The 19,884-nt window shown below is 36.2% G+C and overlaps 1 protein-coding gene across 10 annotated transcripts in view; it reads right to left on the bottom strand.

Moving 5' to 3' along the window:
• Epha5 (EPH receptor A5) overlaps positions 1 to 19,884 on the bottom strand; it is a 367,455-nt gene that overhangs the window by 23,327 nt on the left and 324,244 nt on the right. For all 10 annotated transcript variants that reach the window (XM_063273652.1, XM_063273653.1, XM_063273654.1 and 7 more), the window contains 2 exons: positions 7,325 to 7,386; positions 3,281 to 3,490 (listed from right to left, as the gene is read on the bottom strand). In XM_063273652.1, the coding sequence (XP_063129722.1) occupies positions 3,281 to 3,490; positions 7,325 to 7,386 (272 nt within the window). The remainder of the gene's footprint in view (positions 1 to 3,280; positions 3,491 to 7,324; positions 7,387 to 19,884) is intronic.

The following is a 19,884-nucleotide window of genomic DNA, read 5'->3' as shown; positions in this document are numbered from 1 at the left end:
TGAACGGCATGGTTCAATTGAAGAACATTGAGCTTAGAGTATTCAGAAAAAAGTTGCGTTTTAAAGTTATTTTTTTCTGTCTACTCTCTAATACATGTTGAGAGAGAGAAGTTTCCATTACAAAACCAAATTTTCAAGATTTTTGAGAAAATAAGTTTAAAGTAAGGATTGAAATTTTGCAAGGAATAAAACTTAGGCTTAATTTATTTGTATACATACATGATAATATATCTGAAATATTTTTTGGAAATTGTTTTGCTATATATATATATGTATATATATATATATCACTATATCACATAAACATACATGACATATTTATTTTATTATTCCATTTTCATTCCATTTGTTTATTCATTTATTTATTTAAAAATTTAACTTTTTAATATTTTATGTATATTTGTGCATGGTGGGGGTAGTGCTCATGAATGAAGATGCTAGAGAAAAGTCCCAGCTCGCCCAGGGCTAGAGTCACAGGTGGTTCAAGCTGCTTGATGTGCACCTAGCTCATGTCTATCTCTTGTCCTTTACTAGAGCAGTATGCGCTCTTCGCAGCTTCCATCACTTCCAGTTGTTGACTAAATTTGTATTGCTTTGCGTTTTGAAATAGAATCTTTTGGTAGCCTAGGCTGGCCTTGAACTTTTGGCTCCCAGCGATCTTTTTGTGTCAGTAGACTGAGACTTGGGAGTGGTAAAAGATTGTTAAGCTTTGCTTGTTATGACTAAATTAGCTCTTCCAAATTGGAGTTCATTATTTGTTGTGCTTCATCCCTAAATTGCTCTTCTGTCCATTGGAACAATGTGAGTGCATCACTAACTTCTGAGATTCACCAACCCTATTATTCCTCATTACATATATTTTCTACACCTGATGCTATACTACATCGGTAGAAGGAAGCCTTGAATGTGTCAGGGTCTTGGGTTACTCTACGAGTTCCGTTCCATGACACAGTGGCAAGGACCTTGGAAAAATCTACTTTTAATTTAACTAAGACACCCACCCATCACAGCAGCAATAGACTTAACCTCAATCTTGCTTGGGCCAACTTTATTAAGTGCAACTCTAACCTCAGGAGAATTCTTAATTGAGTTTTCAATAATGAAAATAATGATAGTCATAGGTGTAGGAGAGAAGAAACTTCTCATCAATTAATTCATTGATTTAGTGAAATGACCTTTGGAAGTCTTTGTTTACGTAAATAAACTATTCTTGCTTTTTTTTTAACCATGTTACAAATTCTCAAAAATCCATGTACCACAAGTCAAAGTTAACAAAAGGAAACAAAGTAACCATATTGTCGCGCGCCCAACATCTCGCCAGCAGGAACAACGCGCAGACACCAGGATCCTTCTGCAGCAAAGCATTTATTACAACTTGAAGAGGAGCGAGCGAGCCCCAGAATGGCGCTGCTTATAAAACCCTAGCACGGCGCGTCCACGCCTGAATGGTCGCTTACCCATGATCTCATAGGCACGCTCCGGAGTGGGCAAAGACCTGGCGCAAACACACTCTTGCACATGCGTACACAGCTAACTTCCTGAAAGGAAGTGGGGCTGGCGCGGCGGAAGCCAGCGCCATCTTGTAATGGCGAATGCTATCCAGGCTTTCCACGTGGGGTGCAGTGGAAGCCAGTGCCACCTTGTGATGGCGAATGTTATTGCGGCTTTGCACACCATATACTCTATTAACAAACTCCTTATTAGACACCAAGTTTTACAGTGTAGTTTTATAAGGAGACATGGAACACACAGATTATAAATTAAGAATTAGAGATGATGAAGCCATCATTCTGTTATTGAAAGGAAGTTAGTCCATTTGTACAGTGTAAGTATATAAAGTACTTAGATGTTAAGGATATCCAAGGTGATAATATTGAAATTATTTAGATTTCCCCAAACATTTATTAAACAGGTTCAAATTGAAAAGGTAAAATAAATAGTCTGTCCATAAAATCTTTTTATAAAAATAGCCACTGTTTCCCTCGGCTAATTTTACATCACATTATTTCAGGGAAGAATTTGTTTGCTGTAAGCTGTATATTTATGATAGCTATTATACTGTGAATAATAACCAATATTCCATAGAAGTAGGCTTAATAGTTCTTATGCATTGTAAATCAAGCAGGGAGACATTTCAATAGCTCCAGAAAATAAAAAGTCTTAAGAGAAGTAAAACTTGTTTTTCCAACAACATCAACTCTAGAGATAAAGAATAAAATACATTTTAAATTATTTCACAATCGAGGACACTATAGTACAGATAATTTTTTTAGTAATACTATCAATATGTGTTCATGTGTGCATAAACCCATGTTCTTTCTTTATAAATATATCAAGCAAACACAAATATTTTAATATATGAAATTCTGTGTTAAACTTGCATTGTACCTTAAATTAACTTTATAAAACTCTCTCTGTTTCTTTGTCCCTTCCCCTCTCTCTCTCTCTCTCTCTCTCTCTCTCTCTCTCTCTCTCTCTCTCTCTCTCTGTGTGTGTGTCTCTGTCTCTCTTTCTCTCTCTTTTTCTCTCTTTCTCTCTCTCTCTCTCTCTCTCTCACACACACACACACACACACACATTGAATCTTTATGAATTCAGATTTTCTGTTATTCACATCTGTTCTAGATAGGATTTTATTGATGCAATAAAACATTAAAGCAGCTTGGGGGGAGTAGGATCTATTTGGTTTATGCTTACACATCACTGTTCATCATCAACTGATGTCAGAACAGGTACTCAAACTGGGTGGGATCCTGGAGTCAGGAGCTGATGCAGAGTCCATGGAGGGCTGTTTACTGACTTCTCCCCTATGGTTACTCACCCTTCTTTTTGCAGCCCCTAAGGCCACCATCCCAGGGATGACACCACATATAATAGACTGGGTCCCTCCCCAAGAATTACTAACTAAAAATAATGCCATATAGGTTTGGTTACAGACCAATCTAACGGAGGCATTTTCTCATCTGAGGCTCCCTCCTCTCCAGTGACACTAGCTTGTGTCACTTGGACACATAAAACTAACCATCATCATACCTTTAAGAAAAAATAAATTACTGAGATTTGGAAAGTAAATATTTTCATTATATAAGTTTTATATTTAAATTTAACTGTACCAAGAGAATGTGGAATTGGATTTTTCTATTCTCTCTTTTCTCACATGCTCTTTTCTATCTGCTCTGGACCTTTTTGGAAGAATACCTTTTTGCTACTTCTTTTAACATCTTTAAAAATTAAATGACTCTAGTCTGGTGTGTGGGAAATGCATTCTGTTGGATCTTACCCTTGTGGTATAGGCTGCCTCAGGATCATCTTCCAGCACCCTGGAAAGTCCAAAGTCAGACACTTTGCACACAAGGTTACTGTTGATTAAGATGTTTCTAGCAGCAAGGTCTCTGTGCACGTAGCCCATGTCAGAAAGGTACTTCATTCCTGCAGCGATGCCTCTCAGCATGCCAACAAGCTGAATCACAGTGAACTGGCCATCGTTTTTCTGCAAAGACAGTGTAGCGTTAGGCTAGCAGTACAATTCACAGGAGGAAAATTTGGAAAAAGCCTTCTTTCCATCTTTAAACTGACGTTAACACATTTCAAAATGCAAATGTGATTTCTACTCAAAAAGAATAGAAAACATTAGAAACCACAAACTTAACTGATTATGTTGCTTTGGTCAAATGAAGAAAAGACTTTGAAAGTCCTTCAAAACCTCATTCAGTGCACACACACACACACACACACACACACACACATATACGCGTACAAGCACATGCACACACAGCACACAGGCACACGTGCACACACACACGCACACACTGCAAATTGAGGCATTTCAGAAAGAGGGTTTCAGTGGAAGAAAAAAGGGAGAAGATAGTGTAATATAATATGTAAAGGACTCAAATTCATTATATGAAACCATTACATATTAAAAGTAAACAAATAAATGCGTAGTTATGCTCTGAACATAGCCATAGACCAAAATCTACAGAAATTATACAGTTATTCAAATATGTTAAGGATATAATTGCCTTTATCAAAATATATATTAAAGGTAAAGACACTAGTATTAAACTTCCTATAAGGAGTATTATGCTAATACTGTACTTTCCCTAAGGATTTGTATGCAATGGCAAAATAGCTTCAAAACAAAGAAAAGCAAATTAAACTAGCATAACATGTTATTTGGCAGTCCTGGTTTCATAGCTAATACTCAGATGGTGATGATGGGTTGTTCATGAAACAATTGTTTTGGTCATGCTATCGTTGAAAATAATTTTCTATGTAATCTTAGTTATTAATTACTATAAACTATAAATGTTTATAAAAGCAAAAATAGAAGACACATAAAAAATGATACATTGTTACATATTCTATTCAAGAGGTAAACATTTTGAGCTTTGACTTGGTAATATCGCTAAGGACATGTGAGTCTACAACACCAAGAATTCCTTGAACACCGAAACAGTGTGAACTTTTGCTTTGTTCGGTTGAAGTTACCAGTGATTTTTTTCAAATAACCATTAATGAATTCATTAGTTTATTTATAGGCTTTGTTTACTTTGCTTTTATACTCATGCATTCCTTACACAATGCCTTACTTGTAATGTATTCCTGGCTGGTCTATAAATTTTTATGTAGACCAGCCAGGCTGACCTCGAACTCACGGGATCCATTTGCATCTACTTCTAGTGCTGCCTTTCAAGGTTTATCCCAAACGCACTCAGTTACTCTTACTTTACATTTTGTGTTCTTATTGTTCTTGGGGTAGAGTGCTACTAATTATCTTAAAGGCAGATTTTTTTCTCTAAAAGTGAAGAGTAATAAGTTCATATTTAAATTTTGCAAAATAGAGTGTAAAGAAGAAATCACAGGCCATCCACAGTTGCATTGTGTTATTCCCTAATTTTTTTGCCCTTAATTATTTCTCCTTTTTTCTATAGGCTCCTTTACTGCGCATGTGCCAGCCTGTCTTCTTTTGTCTGCGTCCTCCGCTTCATAGCTCTAATGATACGGCATGTATAACTTTGTATGGTACATAGTATCTCACCTTATATGTCATTAAAAGCAAAGGGTGGCCTTTAAAGAGTTCCAGGTCATTGTCCTTTATACACTGTAGTTCATTTATTGTCTGACATCAGAGAAATCACCTCGTGTTTCCAACCCAGTGCCAACTTTGGGTAACACTGAGTATACTTGGTGGTAAATTTTTAAAAAGGTATCTAGATAGACTTGTTTGTGTAAAGGCGAAATGGCCTGAGGAAATACAGGGCTTTCTGTAGGGTAGATGAGAGCAGGGATAATTACTAACAACTGGATGGGAAAATATCAACCCTTTTGGGAAGTCTATTGTTTCTGTCAAAGACATTCGATGCAACAAAGTTAAGTGAACTCATACAGCTTAACTAATAGCTTGAATCACATTGAATCAACTGAGGATGCAACCCTAAGAGACCGGAAAATGTGCAAGTGAAGAGATGTAAACTGGCAGTAGGGTGGTGCTTTGATGTAGCTTGGGGAGTAAAATAGAAACTTGAAATAATAATGAAACACGACAATAATTCCTCACAGACTCTTACAAAGTCGTCATCAATTTTGTAACAGTCTTTTCCCTCAATAAGAAGCAACACCTACAGCATTGACCTTACAAACTCCCAGACCACAGGTTACTCAGATATGAAACTGTTACATCATTTTAAACAGCTATTTCCAAAAAAAGTGACTTGATATCAATATTTAAAGCCATGAGGTACACATATAACTGTTTTATTCCCGAAACCCAGACACATGATTATATTAGCCATAATCTAGGTTGACCACTTTTCTCCTGATCCTTTGAGGCATCATAATCCTTTACAGACTCCAGTTTGATATCGGCAGTAATGATCTGCATGGGCATCTCACAGAGTCCATTACCATGCAGTTTAAAGAAGAGTGCAACTACATCAAGGTACATAACGAAGACTGGGAGGAAAGAACGGGAGAGACGGAAGATGAGAAGGAATGCTGTGCCATGCTGTCCTTTGCACAGGACTTGGTTGCAGCGTTAATTAACTCACTGCAGCAGTTGTCATATGCTCAAAATCTGAACAATATGGCATTATTCAATATTCAATCAAGTATGAGAGAGGATAGCAACAAAGACTCTTCCACCCTTGAGGCTATTATCTGGAAAACAGCATCTTCTGCCTCAATTTTGTAGCCACTTGCAAGTTGTGCTTGCTCCAGCAAGTGACTGGACTTTTCTGGTTATTTAAGCTATACTAATAACATGTAGTTCTCTGTCTGTCTGTCTGTCTCTCTCTCTCTCTCTCATGCACATTCACACACACATATGCACACTAGCACATGCATGCAAAAATACACACAGATGTACACACAGGACACACACACACACAAAAACACCAACATATACACACTAACACATGAATGCACAAACATATATAGACATACACAGAGGACACACACAAACACATACATGCACACACATAAACACTCACATATACAAACTAACACATGCAAAAACACACACAGATGTACACACAGGACACACACACTCACACATATATGCACACACACAAACACATATACAAACTAACACATGCAAAACACACACAGATGTACACACAGGACACACACACACACAAACACACAAACACCCACATATACACACTGACACATGCATGCACAAACACACATAGACATATGCAGAGGACACACACACACACAAACACCCACATATACACACTAGCGCCTGCAAAAATACACACAGATGTACACACAGGACATACACACACACACACACACACACACACACACACACACAGGACAATCTATTAGAATGAGAACTTGCTAATAAGAAAAGGATCACTGGGAGTGAAATATGGTTATGAGAAAGTATGGGAATGAATAGGATGAAAACCATCATATACATTTATGAAACTGTCAGAGAATAAATAAAAATATTTCAAAATGTTGATTATTTGTATGACTTTTATTTGCTGTTTCCATTTTCCTGTTTCTGTCCATTTTTCCCTTCCATTTCCTTTTTTACCTCCTTTCCTTTATTCTTTTTTCTATTCATCCCTACTTTCATTTTGTTAAATGCAATCATATACTTAAATAAAATTACAAGAGCATATAATTAGATTTGTGTAAGTTTTCTGAAAAAAAAATCTTACCATACAAATACCAGTTAATTGTGTCATACAATGTTGTGGCCTAATTTATTTAGAATATATTCAAAATGTTACCATTAAAATTGCTTAATTTTAATTTCCATTCATGAACAAAACACATACAGCAATGGGTCGCTATAAAGGCCAAACCTTACCTTTAAAAATGTGTCTAAGGAGCCATTCTCCATGTACTCTGTCACTATCATCACAGGTTTACCTGGAAAGAAGCACAGCAGTGCCAAGTGTGGTGAGAGAGGGTTACATTCTTGATTACATATTTCTATATTATTTTTCCATAAAATATGTTTTGGTCATGTTTTTCCCACACCCCAGATCCTACCGCTACAAAGGTTCTTTCTCTCTCTTTCAGAAAACAACACTAACACCAAAACAATATCAACAATAGAATGTCACAGAACTACAATCTACGAGATATAAACCTGATATTTTAGCAGTCTCTATATGTTTATGTATATGGCTGTGGTTGTACACATGTAACCACATACATTCATTTGACCACTGATGTTATACTTAACTGCATACACCCCCCACACACACACAGATACACAAACAAACATACAAACTTGTGTGTATGCATGTGGGGGTGGGTGGGTAAACCTGTGTGTGAGTGCACTTGTATGTGAGAGTACATGGATTCATTTGTGTTGTCACAAATAAAGAAGAATATCTATGTAACACAGCTATAACTTTCTTATTCAACTAAGGCAAGGATGTTCTAGTATGGTTTCTGTTGCTGTGAAAGAAGCATGATCAGAAACAACTTGGGAAAGAGTTCATTTGGCTTTATACATCCTGATCATAGTTCAGTGCAGAGAGAATTCATGTCAAGAAATAAGTCATGATGAGAGGCAGGAACTATTGAAGAAAGGTGTTTTGCTTGCTCCCAGGCTGAATTTCAGCTACCTTATGTAGACAACTGCAGAGGACTGACACCATTTACAGTTTGCTCTCTCACAAATATAAATATACAGATATGCCTATACACCAAACCTGATTGTGACATTTTCTCAGTCAAAATTTCTTCCCCTCAAGTAACTAGTCTTTGTGTCAGGTTGAGAAAAAAACTACCAGTGCAAGAGTATTTAAGTTAACCCATAGCTTTATGTAAATAGGCTAGACTGAATGATTAGGGAACTCCTAGGATCTGCATATTTCTACTCCACAACGCTGGGTTTACAAGCAAGCCACTGAAGTCATTTTTACATGGAAGCTGGAATCTTGAACTCAGGTACTTATTATTGTATACCATATGCTTGTACTCACAGTCCCATCTCCTCAGCCCCGAGACATGATTTTTGGATGTGATGATGCTTTACTCTATGAGAGTATTGAATCATGGAGCAGTATGAAGGGATAGAATTACATTTAAGAAAAGTACGTACATTTGCCAAAATCAATACTGACTCATGCGTGACAAGTTAAAGTGTTAATTTCAATTCAATTGAAATAATTATACAAAGATAGCATGAATAACCACCAAAGTACCTAGAACCCGCTTTTCTTCTGAACAATCCTAAGAACAATCTTGTCTAACTGTCCTATTTGTGATCCGTTCAATATAAACTCAGCAAATGTATTTTTCTAACCTTTACAAATCTTTTTTAAAAGACATTTCTTCCTTTTCTCCACTATGCATATCATGTTTATCAAGACACTTTTCTCAATAGCCTGTTCTAATTCTCTCAGGTATGCAAAGGTCGCTTTAGAAACGATCATTTCCGATGGGTAGATTCACCTCTTCTACACCTGGTTTACCAAAGTAGACAGGGGTTTCTCCACGCTGACTCTGAGAAGACAAGCCACTGGGCTGTTAGACTTTGGTGAGTAGATGTTTAATTTCAGGTTTCGAAGTAGACCAGAATAAAGAATTTCCAGAAGAAAAACTACTTTGGGTTTGTCAGTCAGAGCATTTCAGAGAATCATGGAGATCGACTCTAAGTGTGGGCTGTTCCCAACAGAACAGACAGAAATGAGAAAAAAAATCTTTCTGAAAAAGTCTTAGGCAGACATGCATGCACACCACTTAGAGATCAGAACTCCAGGTCTCATACTTCCAGCCCCTTCTCCCCAATAAATGTTCAGGCACGTGGAGCAGGCACTCTGTCTTTTTTCTGAGACCTCTGTTTCAAAGGTCATTGTGCTAGCAACTAGCAAGGACTTTCAGCCTAAACGTAATATGTCAGGGACCTCCTTAGAAGCCTGAATCTCATGAGTTAATTTTGTTTAAGTATGCTGCCGATTTTATTTGACAATCTGGAGAAACCTGATTAATATACTCATAGCCAAATGAGCTTGGACAAGTCCGTCTTATTCTGTCTGCTTTTCAGCTGTTACAATGATGTTAATCATGGAGTCTATCTCATGAATCGTAAGTTGCTATCATGTGTCTCTTCATCCAAGCAGTTAGTGTTTGCTGTATGATATAGCTGGTATTATTTTTGTAAATTTGATAAACTTCTTATCTCTGAGATAGTATTCTTGTTAGATGCAGGTGGCTTCCCATAACATGCCCACAGGATTCTGTGGGGTTTTATCTTTTACATAATTTGCCTATATTAAAGTGAGAATAAGAAAAAACCAAGTCCTTGGTTTATGATGAGAAAATAACTAAAACATTGCCATCACATTTAAAATTCCATAATAATCTCAATTTTTAAATACATGACATTTTACTTTTCAAAGAAAACACTTTTGTAAAATCAAGCATTAATTTAAACTATCTTGAGTTTGGAAAAAATCTCTCTGACAACAAAATTACTAACCTTTACATCCATTACTTATATTTTATATTTTATATTTCATACATCTTATTAATCGAGGTGAGTTTCCAAAACTATGAACAAGTGCTGTTATTAACTTAATAATATTTTCAAGAGGAGTCTTTTACTTAGGAATTGATGAGTTCAGGACAGAGTTTCCATACTTAAACACTGCAAACTCTTCAAAAGTGCAAAGTTAGCTATAGAAAATCTGACAAAATAATATAGAAAAACAGAATTACTCAATTTCAATCATTTAAAATGTGCTGTTTTGGATCACAAGTTGGACAGTTTAATTTCTCACTCAGATGATTATGTTCTTATGAAGTACATTAAAGACAATTTTCCTTTAATGGAGTGTTCTGGTATATTGTAAAGGCAAGAACACTTTTCTCATCCTCTCTAAAGCCTAACATTTTCTTTCCTTAAAACTGCATGTTATATATTTATAGAAGGTATAATTAGAGGGGAATAACATTCAAGAGGGGCTTCGCAATATGCCCAGGTAGACTGTAAAAAAGAATTCACATTGAAAAATTGACAAAACCTTGTTTTCTATAATTACATCATGAAACATGGGGAGGAAAGAAAGAAAGGACTACTGTCTTATGATTAGACTTCCAAGTAATAATGGTCAGGAATCATGAAACAAAAAATTTGATGCTGGTTATGATATGGGGAAAGACAAAAATTTATCGACTGCTGGTAGGAATATAAACTGATAAAGAGACTATGAAAATCAGGAAGGTGTTTCTTCAAGAAACTAGTAACTGAACAACTAAATGATCGAGTTCTACTGTTCTCTTTAAGGGACCCCTAGTCATAAAGAAACAGCTTCACATATGTTTATTACTGTTCCATTCAAAATAGCTGGGGAAGAGAGACAGTCTATACATTTCTCTCTCAAGAGATTGGTGGCTAAATAACATGTGGCATCAACAGTGAAATTTATTGTAATAAAATGAAATGTGACATTTGCAGAAAAATGGGTGGAAATGGAAATAATTATTAAAAGAAACAATAAAAACAATGTGGAAACAATGAAAAGAAACACCAGAGGCAGAAATAGAAAGCTGTATGATTTCCTCATATATGGAACTTAGACATAGACTCATAATAAATAGTGGGTGGTATCCTGTGGGGTGTGTGTGTGTGTATGTGTGTGTATGTGTGTGTGTGCATGACTGCGTGCATGTGTGTGTGTTTGTGTGTGCACGTGTGTGTGTGCATGTATGCATGCATGTGTGTATGTGTGTGTATGACTGCATGCATGTATGCATGTATGTATGTGTGTGTTTGTGTGCATGACTGCATGCATGTGTGTGTGTGTGTGTGTGTGTGTGTGTGTGTGTGTATGTGTGTGTGAATGTAGACATAATGCAAATGGAAGAAATGGGTCCATGAAGAAGGATGATTAGAAAGGGTGCTGTGAGAAGTGAAGAGGTGATTGGTTGATCATAAGTGAGAGAGCATGTATGTGAAAAAAAGGCAATGGAATATCTGTGATATGATGACAGAAAAAGGGCAACTGGTGAGAGGGGAGTCAGCAAGGGGAGAACAGCTAGTGAGAGACTCCAGTAAGCATTAAAATAAACATTTTCAATGGTTATGTCGGCATAACATGAAGAGAAGATAATAAATGTTTGTAGCTTATTCTCATAGACCAGAACTACTTCCAATTTGAAATTGATTTAATGATAGTGATGGTTCTTTTTATTATTTTTTATTTTTACACATTCAAGATTTTATTCCCCTCCTGGCCCACCTTCCAACTGTTCCACATCCCATACCTCCTTCCTGCCCCTGTCTCCACTAGGGTGTCCCCACACCACCCACCCTGCCAGACGCCTAAACTCCCTGATGGTTCTTCTTTAAAAAAGAGTCTGGCAGATATTAAAATGAGAAAAACCATGTTTAGTGCTCTCTGGGTCTTAATCTGACACCTCTGAGTCCATTTTGGACTTTTATTTTTATAAATCATCTTTCTTTCTAGAATTGAAAATTCCTATGCTCCTCCAGGTCTGATTGACAAACTGCTTAGGCACAAACATCAATGCTGTTTCAGAGTCTATTCCAGTGAAGTGGCTTGTTATGTAATGTTTGTCTCTTATATTTATCTGCTTTTTGAAATCAATGCGTACCGGCGGGGGTGGGGGGAGTTGAATTTTGGAAATATGTGGGAACATAGTCTAACATTAGCTCATTATCACACATCATATCAGTGTGTCTATAAAATGCATCTGAAGTAGAATTAAAGGAGTATGCACTTGTTGAAGGTAATCGCTGATGAAACGAGGAGTCCCAATTTTCTGGAATCAACCCAAGTTTCCAGAAATCTACCTCAGTTAGCTATTTCCCTTAAATCCACCTAATCCATCCTTTCCCTTATAGAAGTTACCCAGGAGGTTGTGCTGTTACAAACAGTTACAAGAATTGAATTCCTGTAGGCTTGTGTGGATCACAGACCGTTTTAGTTCATAATCCTGAACAGACATCACAATGATGAAAGAAAAACACTGTTCTGTATCTGTTCCTACCTTATTTATCCCATAACCTTATATTTGTAGTACTTTGAGCTGTATCTTCTTAAAGCAATGTCAATTTCTTCTCTCTTTGTAATTTATTTTTCTGCCCACCTTTGTCTATTTTGGACTTACTGGTAATGGTTACAAATCAGGGGTAAATAACGAACATAATCATCCTTTAGCATCCGTCAAGAATTGGTCCAAGGTTCCCATATAACCAAGTCTGCACTTCCTTAATTCCCTTACATAGAATTTACATGGTTTGTACTAATAGCCCATGAACATCCTGAATTAAATGTTTTCTAGGACACTTACCATACATAGTATATTGTAAGTGCTACCGGAATAGTTTCATTTTTAAAGGATCGATTGTAAGAGAAATGCCTGAGCTTGTTTAAGAGAGAAGCACCTCCTCCCCCCCCCTACCTCTGCCAAGCAATTTCTATCTGCAGCAGGTTGAAACCTTGGATATGAAACCTGCAGGAAGCCAATCTTGTTTACAACTGTTGAGTCAAGGTCTAGAAAGCAGAAATGAGACAGATGCCTTACAAAAAGAATGTATAATATTTGGGCTAAATTTGTATCTTAAATTTCACCTCCAGTTCCTCAAATGTAGAAGACGGAGATTATACTGTAAAAAGATCTGTATAATCAGAAAGGCGACTAACAATCAAGAATACGAATTTAGAAAAAAGAAACTGATTCTTTTCTGATGAGACACGTGGCTTGTCTAAGTGATTTTTTTCAACTACTATTATCTAATTTTAAAAGTCAGATTAATTAGGTATGATAGTGTAGGTTGAAATGTCAAAAACAAAAATGTAATTTGCAAAGTATGAGAGAGAGAGACACAAAGTGAATTTCTAATTTCAATGATGATGGGAAAGCAATTAAAATGGATGTTTGCAAACAAGTACAAGATTCTTTTGTTGATAAGGATAAGGCTCTTCAGGTTCCATTCGATTATTTTTTTTTATGGTTGAGTCATTTTAATGCTAATTACATTTATTTTGGCTTATGTTTTGTCTCAGTTGCTGCTATCCAGCAAAAAATGACATGATAATAATTACCATGGCTTACTCTAACCGTTGTAAATTCAATAAAAGTGTATAAATCATTTTTCATTATCCAGCTAGAAGAAGAGAAATGGTGTAGATCTGCCAATAATTTTGAAAGCATATTATCAAAAAATCCATATAAGAAGAACTCATAAAGCATATCAAGACAGGACTTTAATCACGGAGGATACTATGTATTGCTTTGTGTTATTTCCTGAGGACACACCCCAGGCAATCTATGCAAAAGAAGCATGATATTAGTGGAATTTGCTTTTATTATTGATGCTCATAAGCTAGGTACTATTATTAATTTATTAAATGCTTAGCTTCACAAGGAACTATGTTATTAATTGTTGCTAAACTTCTGTAATCATGATATGACAATCAGTTTTTCTGAGACCAAGTAAGGTTCAGAAAGATTATTGTTACAGTTGACCAGAGAAAGCATTTTAGAAAGTTGAACTAGAGATATAAGGAATGTTCGATTTCTTTTCAAACTGGGATTTTATTTCTAAAATACAGATTTCTAGGCCAAATTTTATGTTATACTCTAACATATGTTCAATTTTTTTTGTGCGCTAATAATGACTTGCTAATCATGACTATATCAAACTATGTAAACATTGACTCCCAATCTGGAGGAATTCAACTTCTCTCATTGTTCTCCTTATGTTTCTTTCAATGTCTCTTTTCATGTTTGTCTCTGTGTCTGTCCCTGTCCTTGGGTATCTGTCTGTCTATCTGTATGTCCCTCCCTTTGTCCCCAACACACAACACACACACACACACACACACACACACACACACACACACACACACACACGCACGCACGCCAGACAATCTTCTATGATGTGAGTGTACATTTCCTTTATAAGTATTATCTAAGGCTCTTTAGACTGAGAAGAATACATGTAAGAATGGAAATATAGTTTGCTTTTATGAAGGGCTAGGAGAAGAAAGAAGTAGGATTTGCTACTCAGAAAATGGACATATTTATTTGTGCAGGGATTATTTGTGGACATTCAAGACATCCTTTGCACAACATTTTGTTATTGCTTGTTTTATTTTGTTTTCTTTATTTTGAGTATAGGGTTAGGTCTCATTTTGTACTTTAGCTCTACGAGAACTTGCTGTCTAGCATGCTAGCCTCAGATTTATGAGTTACTTGATTCAGTTTTATGAATCTAGAACTCCAGATGACAGAAAACATACTTGGATTCTGTGGAGTGTGTGTGTGTGTGTGTGTGTGTGTGTGTGTGTGTGCTAAAATCTACTATCCATCTTTACGAAAGGTAGAATACTACCTTCCCCATTGTGCAATCCTGCAACCCATATGCCAAAATTATTTAAAGAAATGTCTGTGAAATCTTGGTGCAGCTCTTGCTTCTCACAGTGTGGACCATGATAAGTAGCAGAGGCACAGCCTGTAATCTTGTTAGAAATCTAAAATATGTGTCCCTAGTGAAGTCGATTGAAATAGATCCTGCAGTTGGACAATAACCCAAGAGGCAAGTTCAGGTCTGAGAAGCATTAAACAAGGCTATATCACAAATCTGTAGTTAAATCTGGATTTACGTTACTTGTGTTTATACTATCTGATTTTATGGAGCCATTAGTTCATCAATAAACACTGACACCACTTCAGGCTATTAGGGAGTCTTTCATTTAGAGGCATCATAATTCAATAGAAAACAAATGTCACAGGGATTATTTTAGAAACACTTTCTAAGTGGCAAAGGACTGAATACGCGCTTCTGCCTGTGGCCATATATCTGCAGTTTCCTTTTATTTTTCCACATTTGGGTTATATTCCATTGTGTGTACTGACGCTTAACAGTTTGAAAATGACTCTATTTTAACCTTAAGAAAACAAAGGGTAAGAGGTAGAGCCCCTTAAGTATTAATGATCACTACCAACCGAAAGGCAAGGTAGTTTTCCCGTGATTTAAAAAGATAATCTTTATTGAGAAAAAAGCAAACAGAGCAACAACAAAATAGGCAAACAAACTGACGAGAACAGAATAACTAGTTAGAAAGAGTGGTGCACATTTTAATTCTGTGAGGTGATTTCTTGCTGTCTGACTATGAAAAAAATCAGCCGTAAAGTTCTGTAATTTTAATTAGAGCAAATATTAAATAAACAAGCCCCATTATGCTTCATCTGAGATGAAATGACAATATTTTTAAAGATAAAATTCAAAACTTTCTATCGAAGAAAATTGTTTATATTAACAAATATTCTCCAAAAATGGTCATTCTCAAGCTACAACTAATTGGTCTTGATGTTTCAGAAGTTAGATATTGATAAATTATGAAATAAGTTTAGTTCTAATAATATAATAATAATTTTTAAAGAAGATACCGAATCTAAAACCTCAAATCTAATAATATTGTTTATTATTGAAATTGTTGTGATTAACATCAGTCCTTTCTAACAATGATTTGTCATTCACCTATTATCTATTGTGACAAATTAATTTTTTTCCTAAATGCCTGGAATTTACTTTCCTTTAGAAAGAGTATCTACTGTTATTATGTAAAATGTTATTCTGCAGGTACTTCTTCAATGACCAAAGCTATCCTAAAAAAGAAAAAAACATACCAAATCAAAGATATGGTGTGGCAGTCTGGCCAGTGATTCCACAGAACCTGCCTGCCTCCTCTTACCCAGTGCTTGGATAACTGCTACAGACCACAGGCTAGCGTATGTAAGTGGGTCCTGGAAACTGAATTAATTCTCAGGCTGTGTGGCAAGGCAGGTAAATCTTACTAACTTACCTATCTCCAGGACACAGAATGAAAACAATGTGATATGCATTATTTTAATTAGTTGTATATTTTAACATAAATTGAATGTATTCATTCTTTCATATACAGGAGAGTGGTATGATTTGATAAGTAATATATTTTCTTTTGTAGGCAAAACAGAATATACAGTGTGTATATCTTTGCACCATAAGAATCTAAACTAGAGCATGTTTTCAGTTTTGAGCCTTTCGTGCCCAAGCAAAGATCTTCTTCTGAGGATCAAACTTAAGCATCAGTGGATGGCTCCATTTCCTGGCTTTTGTCTGTAACTTTCAATAGCCCAGCTCTTCACTCTTTGAGTATAAAAACAATTATGCCCATTTAAAAATCACATGGTTTTTACTCTCATCAGTCCCTAAGCACATACCTGATGTGTAGTTTAACTCCTAACTTTATGATATGTAGTACATAGGGTCAAAGGAGTTTAAGGACTTTCAAGACAAATTTTATCCATTATACATTTTAATAGTTTATCCTTCGTGTGTGTTCTTAAAAGTACTCTGTGTGTTTAGCCCTACAATAGATATAACGGTTTATAAATAAATACAGCCATTTGAAGTAGATCGCTGTGTCGTAAAGGTGATAAAACCAGGTGCAAATGTAGATATAGTGCAATGTACATCGAGAACACGTGCCAAGAAATGCTTGTGCCATTTATAGGACTGCTCTGGCTGGGAGCTACTCCTTTAGTAAAGGTGTGAAATCTCTGTAAGGTTGAGCTTTGATCGGGAACATGCAAATGAAAAAGTGAGAGCTCCTTTCCTTTGCAGCTTGCCCTCTGAGCTTGTCATGCTGACCTGGCCCTGGCAATTATCTTTCACTCAGCTATTTTGCATCATGGAGTACCAACCTGTTGCCATGCCATGGACATTCAGGCTTAAAGGATGAGTGACTGTAAATGACTGTGATCCCATGGAGAAGGTCACAGTGCGTTAAAATTGGAGAGCAAATGAAAGTGAAGCTTCTGAATGAAGTAACGTGAAAAGGAAAAATAATCATGTAGAATTTCTGCAGAGAATGTATGGGAGTGTGGGAATACGGCAGGATGTCATCAAGTTAACTATGCATGGTAATTGAGGTGTTTGCTTGTCACTACTGAAACCTAACAGAAAAGCAGTGTTTGGTAAAGTCTGAGGGCAAGAGGTGAGCAGACTTGCTGTGAAATTGCCAAAGCTGGGAAGAATATCTCCAAGGCTGTTGTAGTAACACTAATTAAGATAGAAAGGAGGGTCTAAAAATGATCTAAGTCCCTAATGATGAAGAAACCCCATTGCTCAGACATAGGACTGGAAGGAACAATTTTGGATTTGACCAGAAAGCCTTTTCCTTAGGATTACCTCTAATTGAATTGAAAGGAGTTATGCACAATGCGTAGGGGAAGATAAGCAGCCTAAGTCCCCTCCTGCTTCTATAACAAATGACCACAATGGCCAGCAATGCAAGATATTCCAATATGTCACAAAGGGGCACTTATATCTGGGGGGAGTACAATCAAAGTTATGAAATCGGGGTTCATACCACTTCCTTATGAATAAATCATGCCTGGAAATATAAATTTAGCCAGCTACCCTGGTGAGGCCAAGGACCCTCGAGGAGAATCTATTATCTCCTCTTTCTTAAACCAGTATAATTTCTAATTATATTATAACTATTTGTCCTTCTATCTGCAGTTAAGTGCTATTTTCAACCTTAATTAGTGAAGTTTCTTTTTTTATGAGAGAATTATTATTAAAGAAGTCAGAATGGCAAGAAATGCAGAGGTAAAGAGAGTGGCAACTAGTGCCCAAGTGATACATGCACAACTCAACCCTTACACGTAAGATTCAGGGAGCATCATGAAAGAGGACACAAGAAGTATTTGTAAAGAAAAAGGACTGAGGACATGTGCTGTGAGATTGTCTCTTCTAAGACAAAGAAAACCAGGTAAATAAAGGAGATGTGAAGTCCAGCATTCAGGAGATGTGGAGGCTAGGGAAGAGTGGCGAGTAGAGGCATCTGGATTGATGCACTGTGTGAAAGTCTCAAGAAAATGAATGAAATCATTACATTATTTAAAATGAACCACCCTCTAAGAAAAAATAAAATATGAAAGATGATAACTATAAATGTTTGTAGTCCATCAATATTTTTACAATTCTTAGTGACCAATTGTCAATTAACCCAAGTATCTATCTCATCATCCTGGAAACAGGAAGGTACTGTGATTAGTACTTAAGTTATTCCAATATTTGTTCAAAATTTTCCACTTCATAATAGGAGTAAATTCATTTCTACATTATTTTAAATAACAAATAAAGCTATAAAATGCTTTAGCACAATAGAAAACAGTCCTTTCTTGAGACTATGGAATTTTCCACCAGTAGGAAAAGTGTGCATATAATAAATAAATACACATGTAGCTCTGTGCTTAAGGCCATATGCCAAGTTCAGGGAGAATATCATGAATCAGGAAACAAGTCACACACACACACACACACACACACACACACACACACACATATATATATATATATACATACACACAGGGCCTCTCATTAGACTGTCTGGCCAGTGAGTCCCAGAGATCTGGCCATCCCTACCTATCCGACATTGGAATTACAAACTGATAGCATTATGCCAGAGTTTTTAGATGACAGTTGGAGCCTGATATTTGGTTCTCACCTTTGTCTGGTGAGTAATTTATTGACTAAGTCACCTTCACAGCCCATGGAAAGAAGTTGAATAAGCAGGTATGATGTTGAGATGGCTCAGTATGTAAAGGGTAAATGGCTTCTCATGTGCTCATGAGGACTGAAGTTGACTTTCAAAACACATGTTAAAGAGCAAAACAGAGTAGTTTACATTTGTAACTGCAGGAGCGCAGCAGATGAAGACAGGGAGATCTCAGGAGCTCACTGGCAGCTCTGTGTAGCCTACATGGTGTGTTCCAAGTTAGCGATAAAGACTGTCTACTAAGGAAAAACAAGCAACACAACAAACAAAACAAAACAGGAAAACATGGAATGAATGATTCCGAGAAACAGCGTCTTAGGTTGACCTCTGGTCTTCACGTTCATGCACACATACATGCACTTGAAGAGTTTTCCCTCATGAATATACACACAATTGAAAGAAGTTAGTTTTCTATCAGTGAAAAACCATAATTTATATCATTAATTCATATTTTCTGGGATTTCATTAAATAGTAAATATTGCCACTGTGTATATCCATCAAAGTATCTTGCACTGCAAATTAGTCAGTTAAGCTGAAGCCTATGGGATTTTTAAGTCATGAGATTTTCTTATATGTTATATTATATATATATTTCTTATATATTATATATATTATATATCATATATATTATATATATATTCTTATATGTTATATTATATATATTACAGATACAATTTCATAACAAAACGCCACAGAAGGAACCAAAATGGAGCTTTAATCTTTGTCACTTGCGGTGCAAGAATCAAAAGGGAAGACTCCCAATGACATCGTTCATAGAGGTGACACTCCCAACTCCTTGCTTTAGCTTCAATCAGAAAAATCACAAGGGTT

Source organism: Rattus norvegicus, chromosome 14, assembly GCF_036323735.1.
Source record: "Rattus norvegicus strain BN/NHsdMcwi chromosome 14, GRCr8, whole genome shotgun sequence".
NCBI classification, from domain to species: Eukaryota; Metazoa; Chordata; class Mammalia; order Rodentia; family Muridae; genus Rattus; species Rattus norvegicus.
Note: the sequence above shows the minus strand (reverse complement) of the source record. Positions and strands in the feature narration are given on the sequence as shown.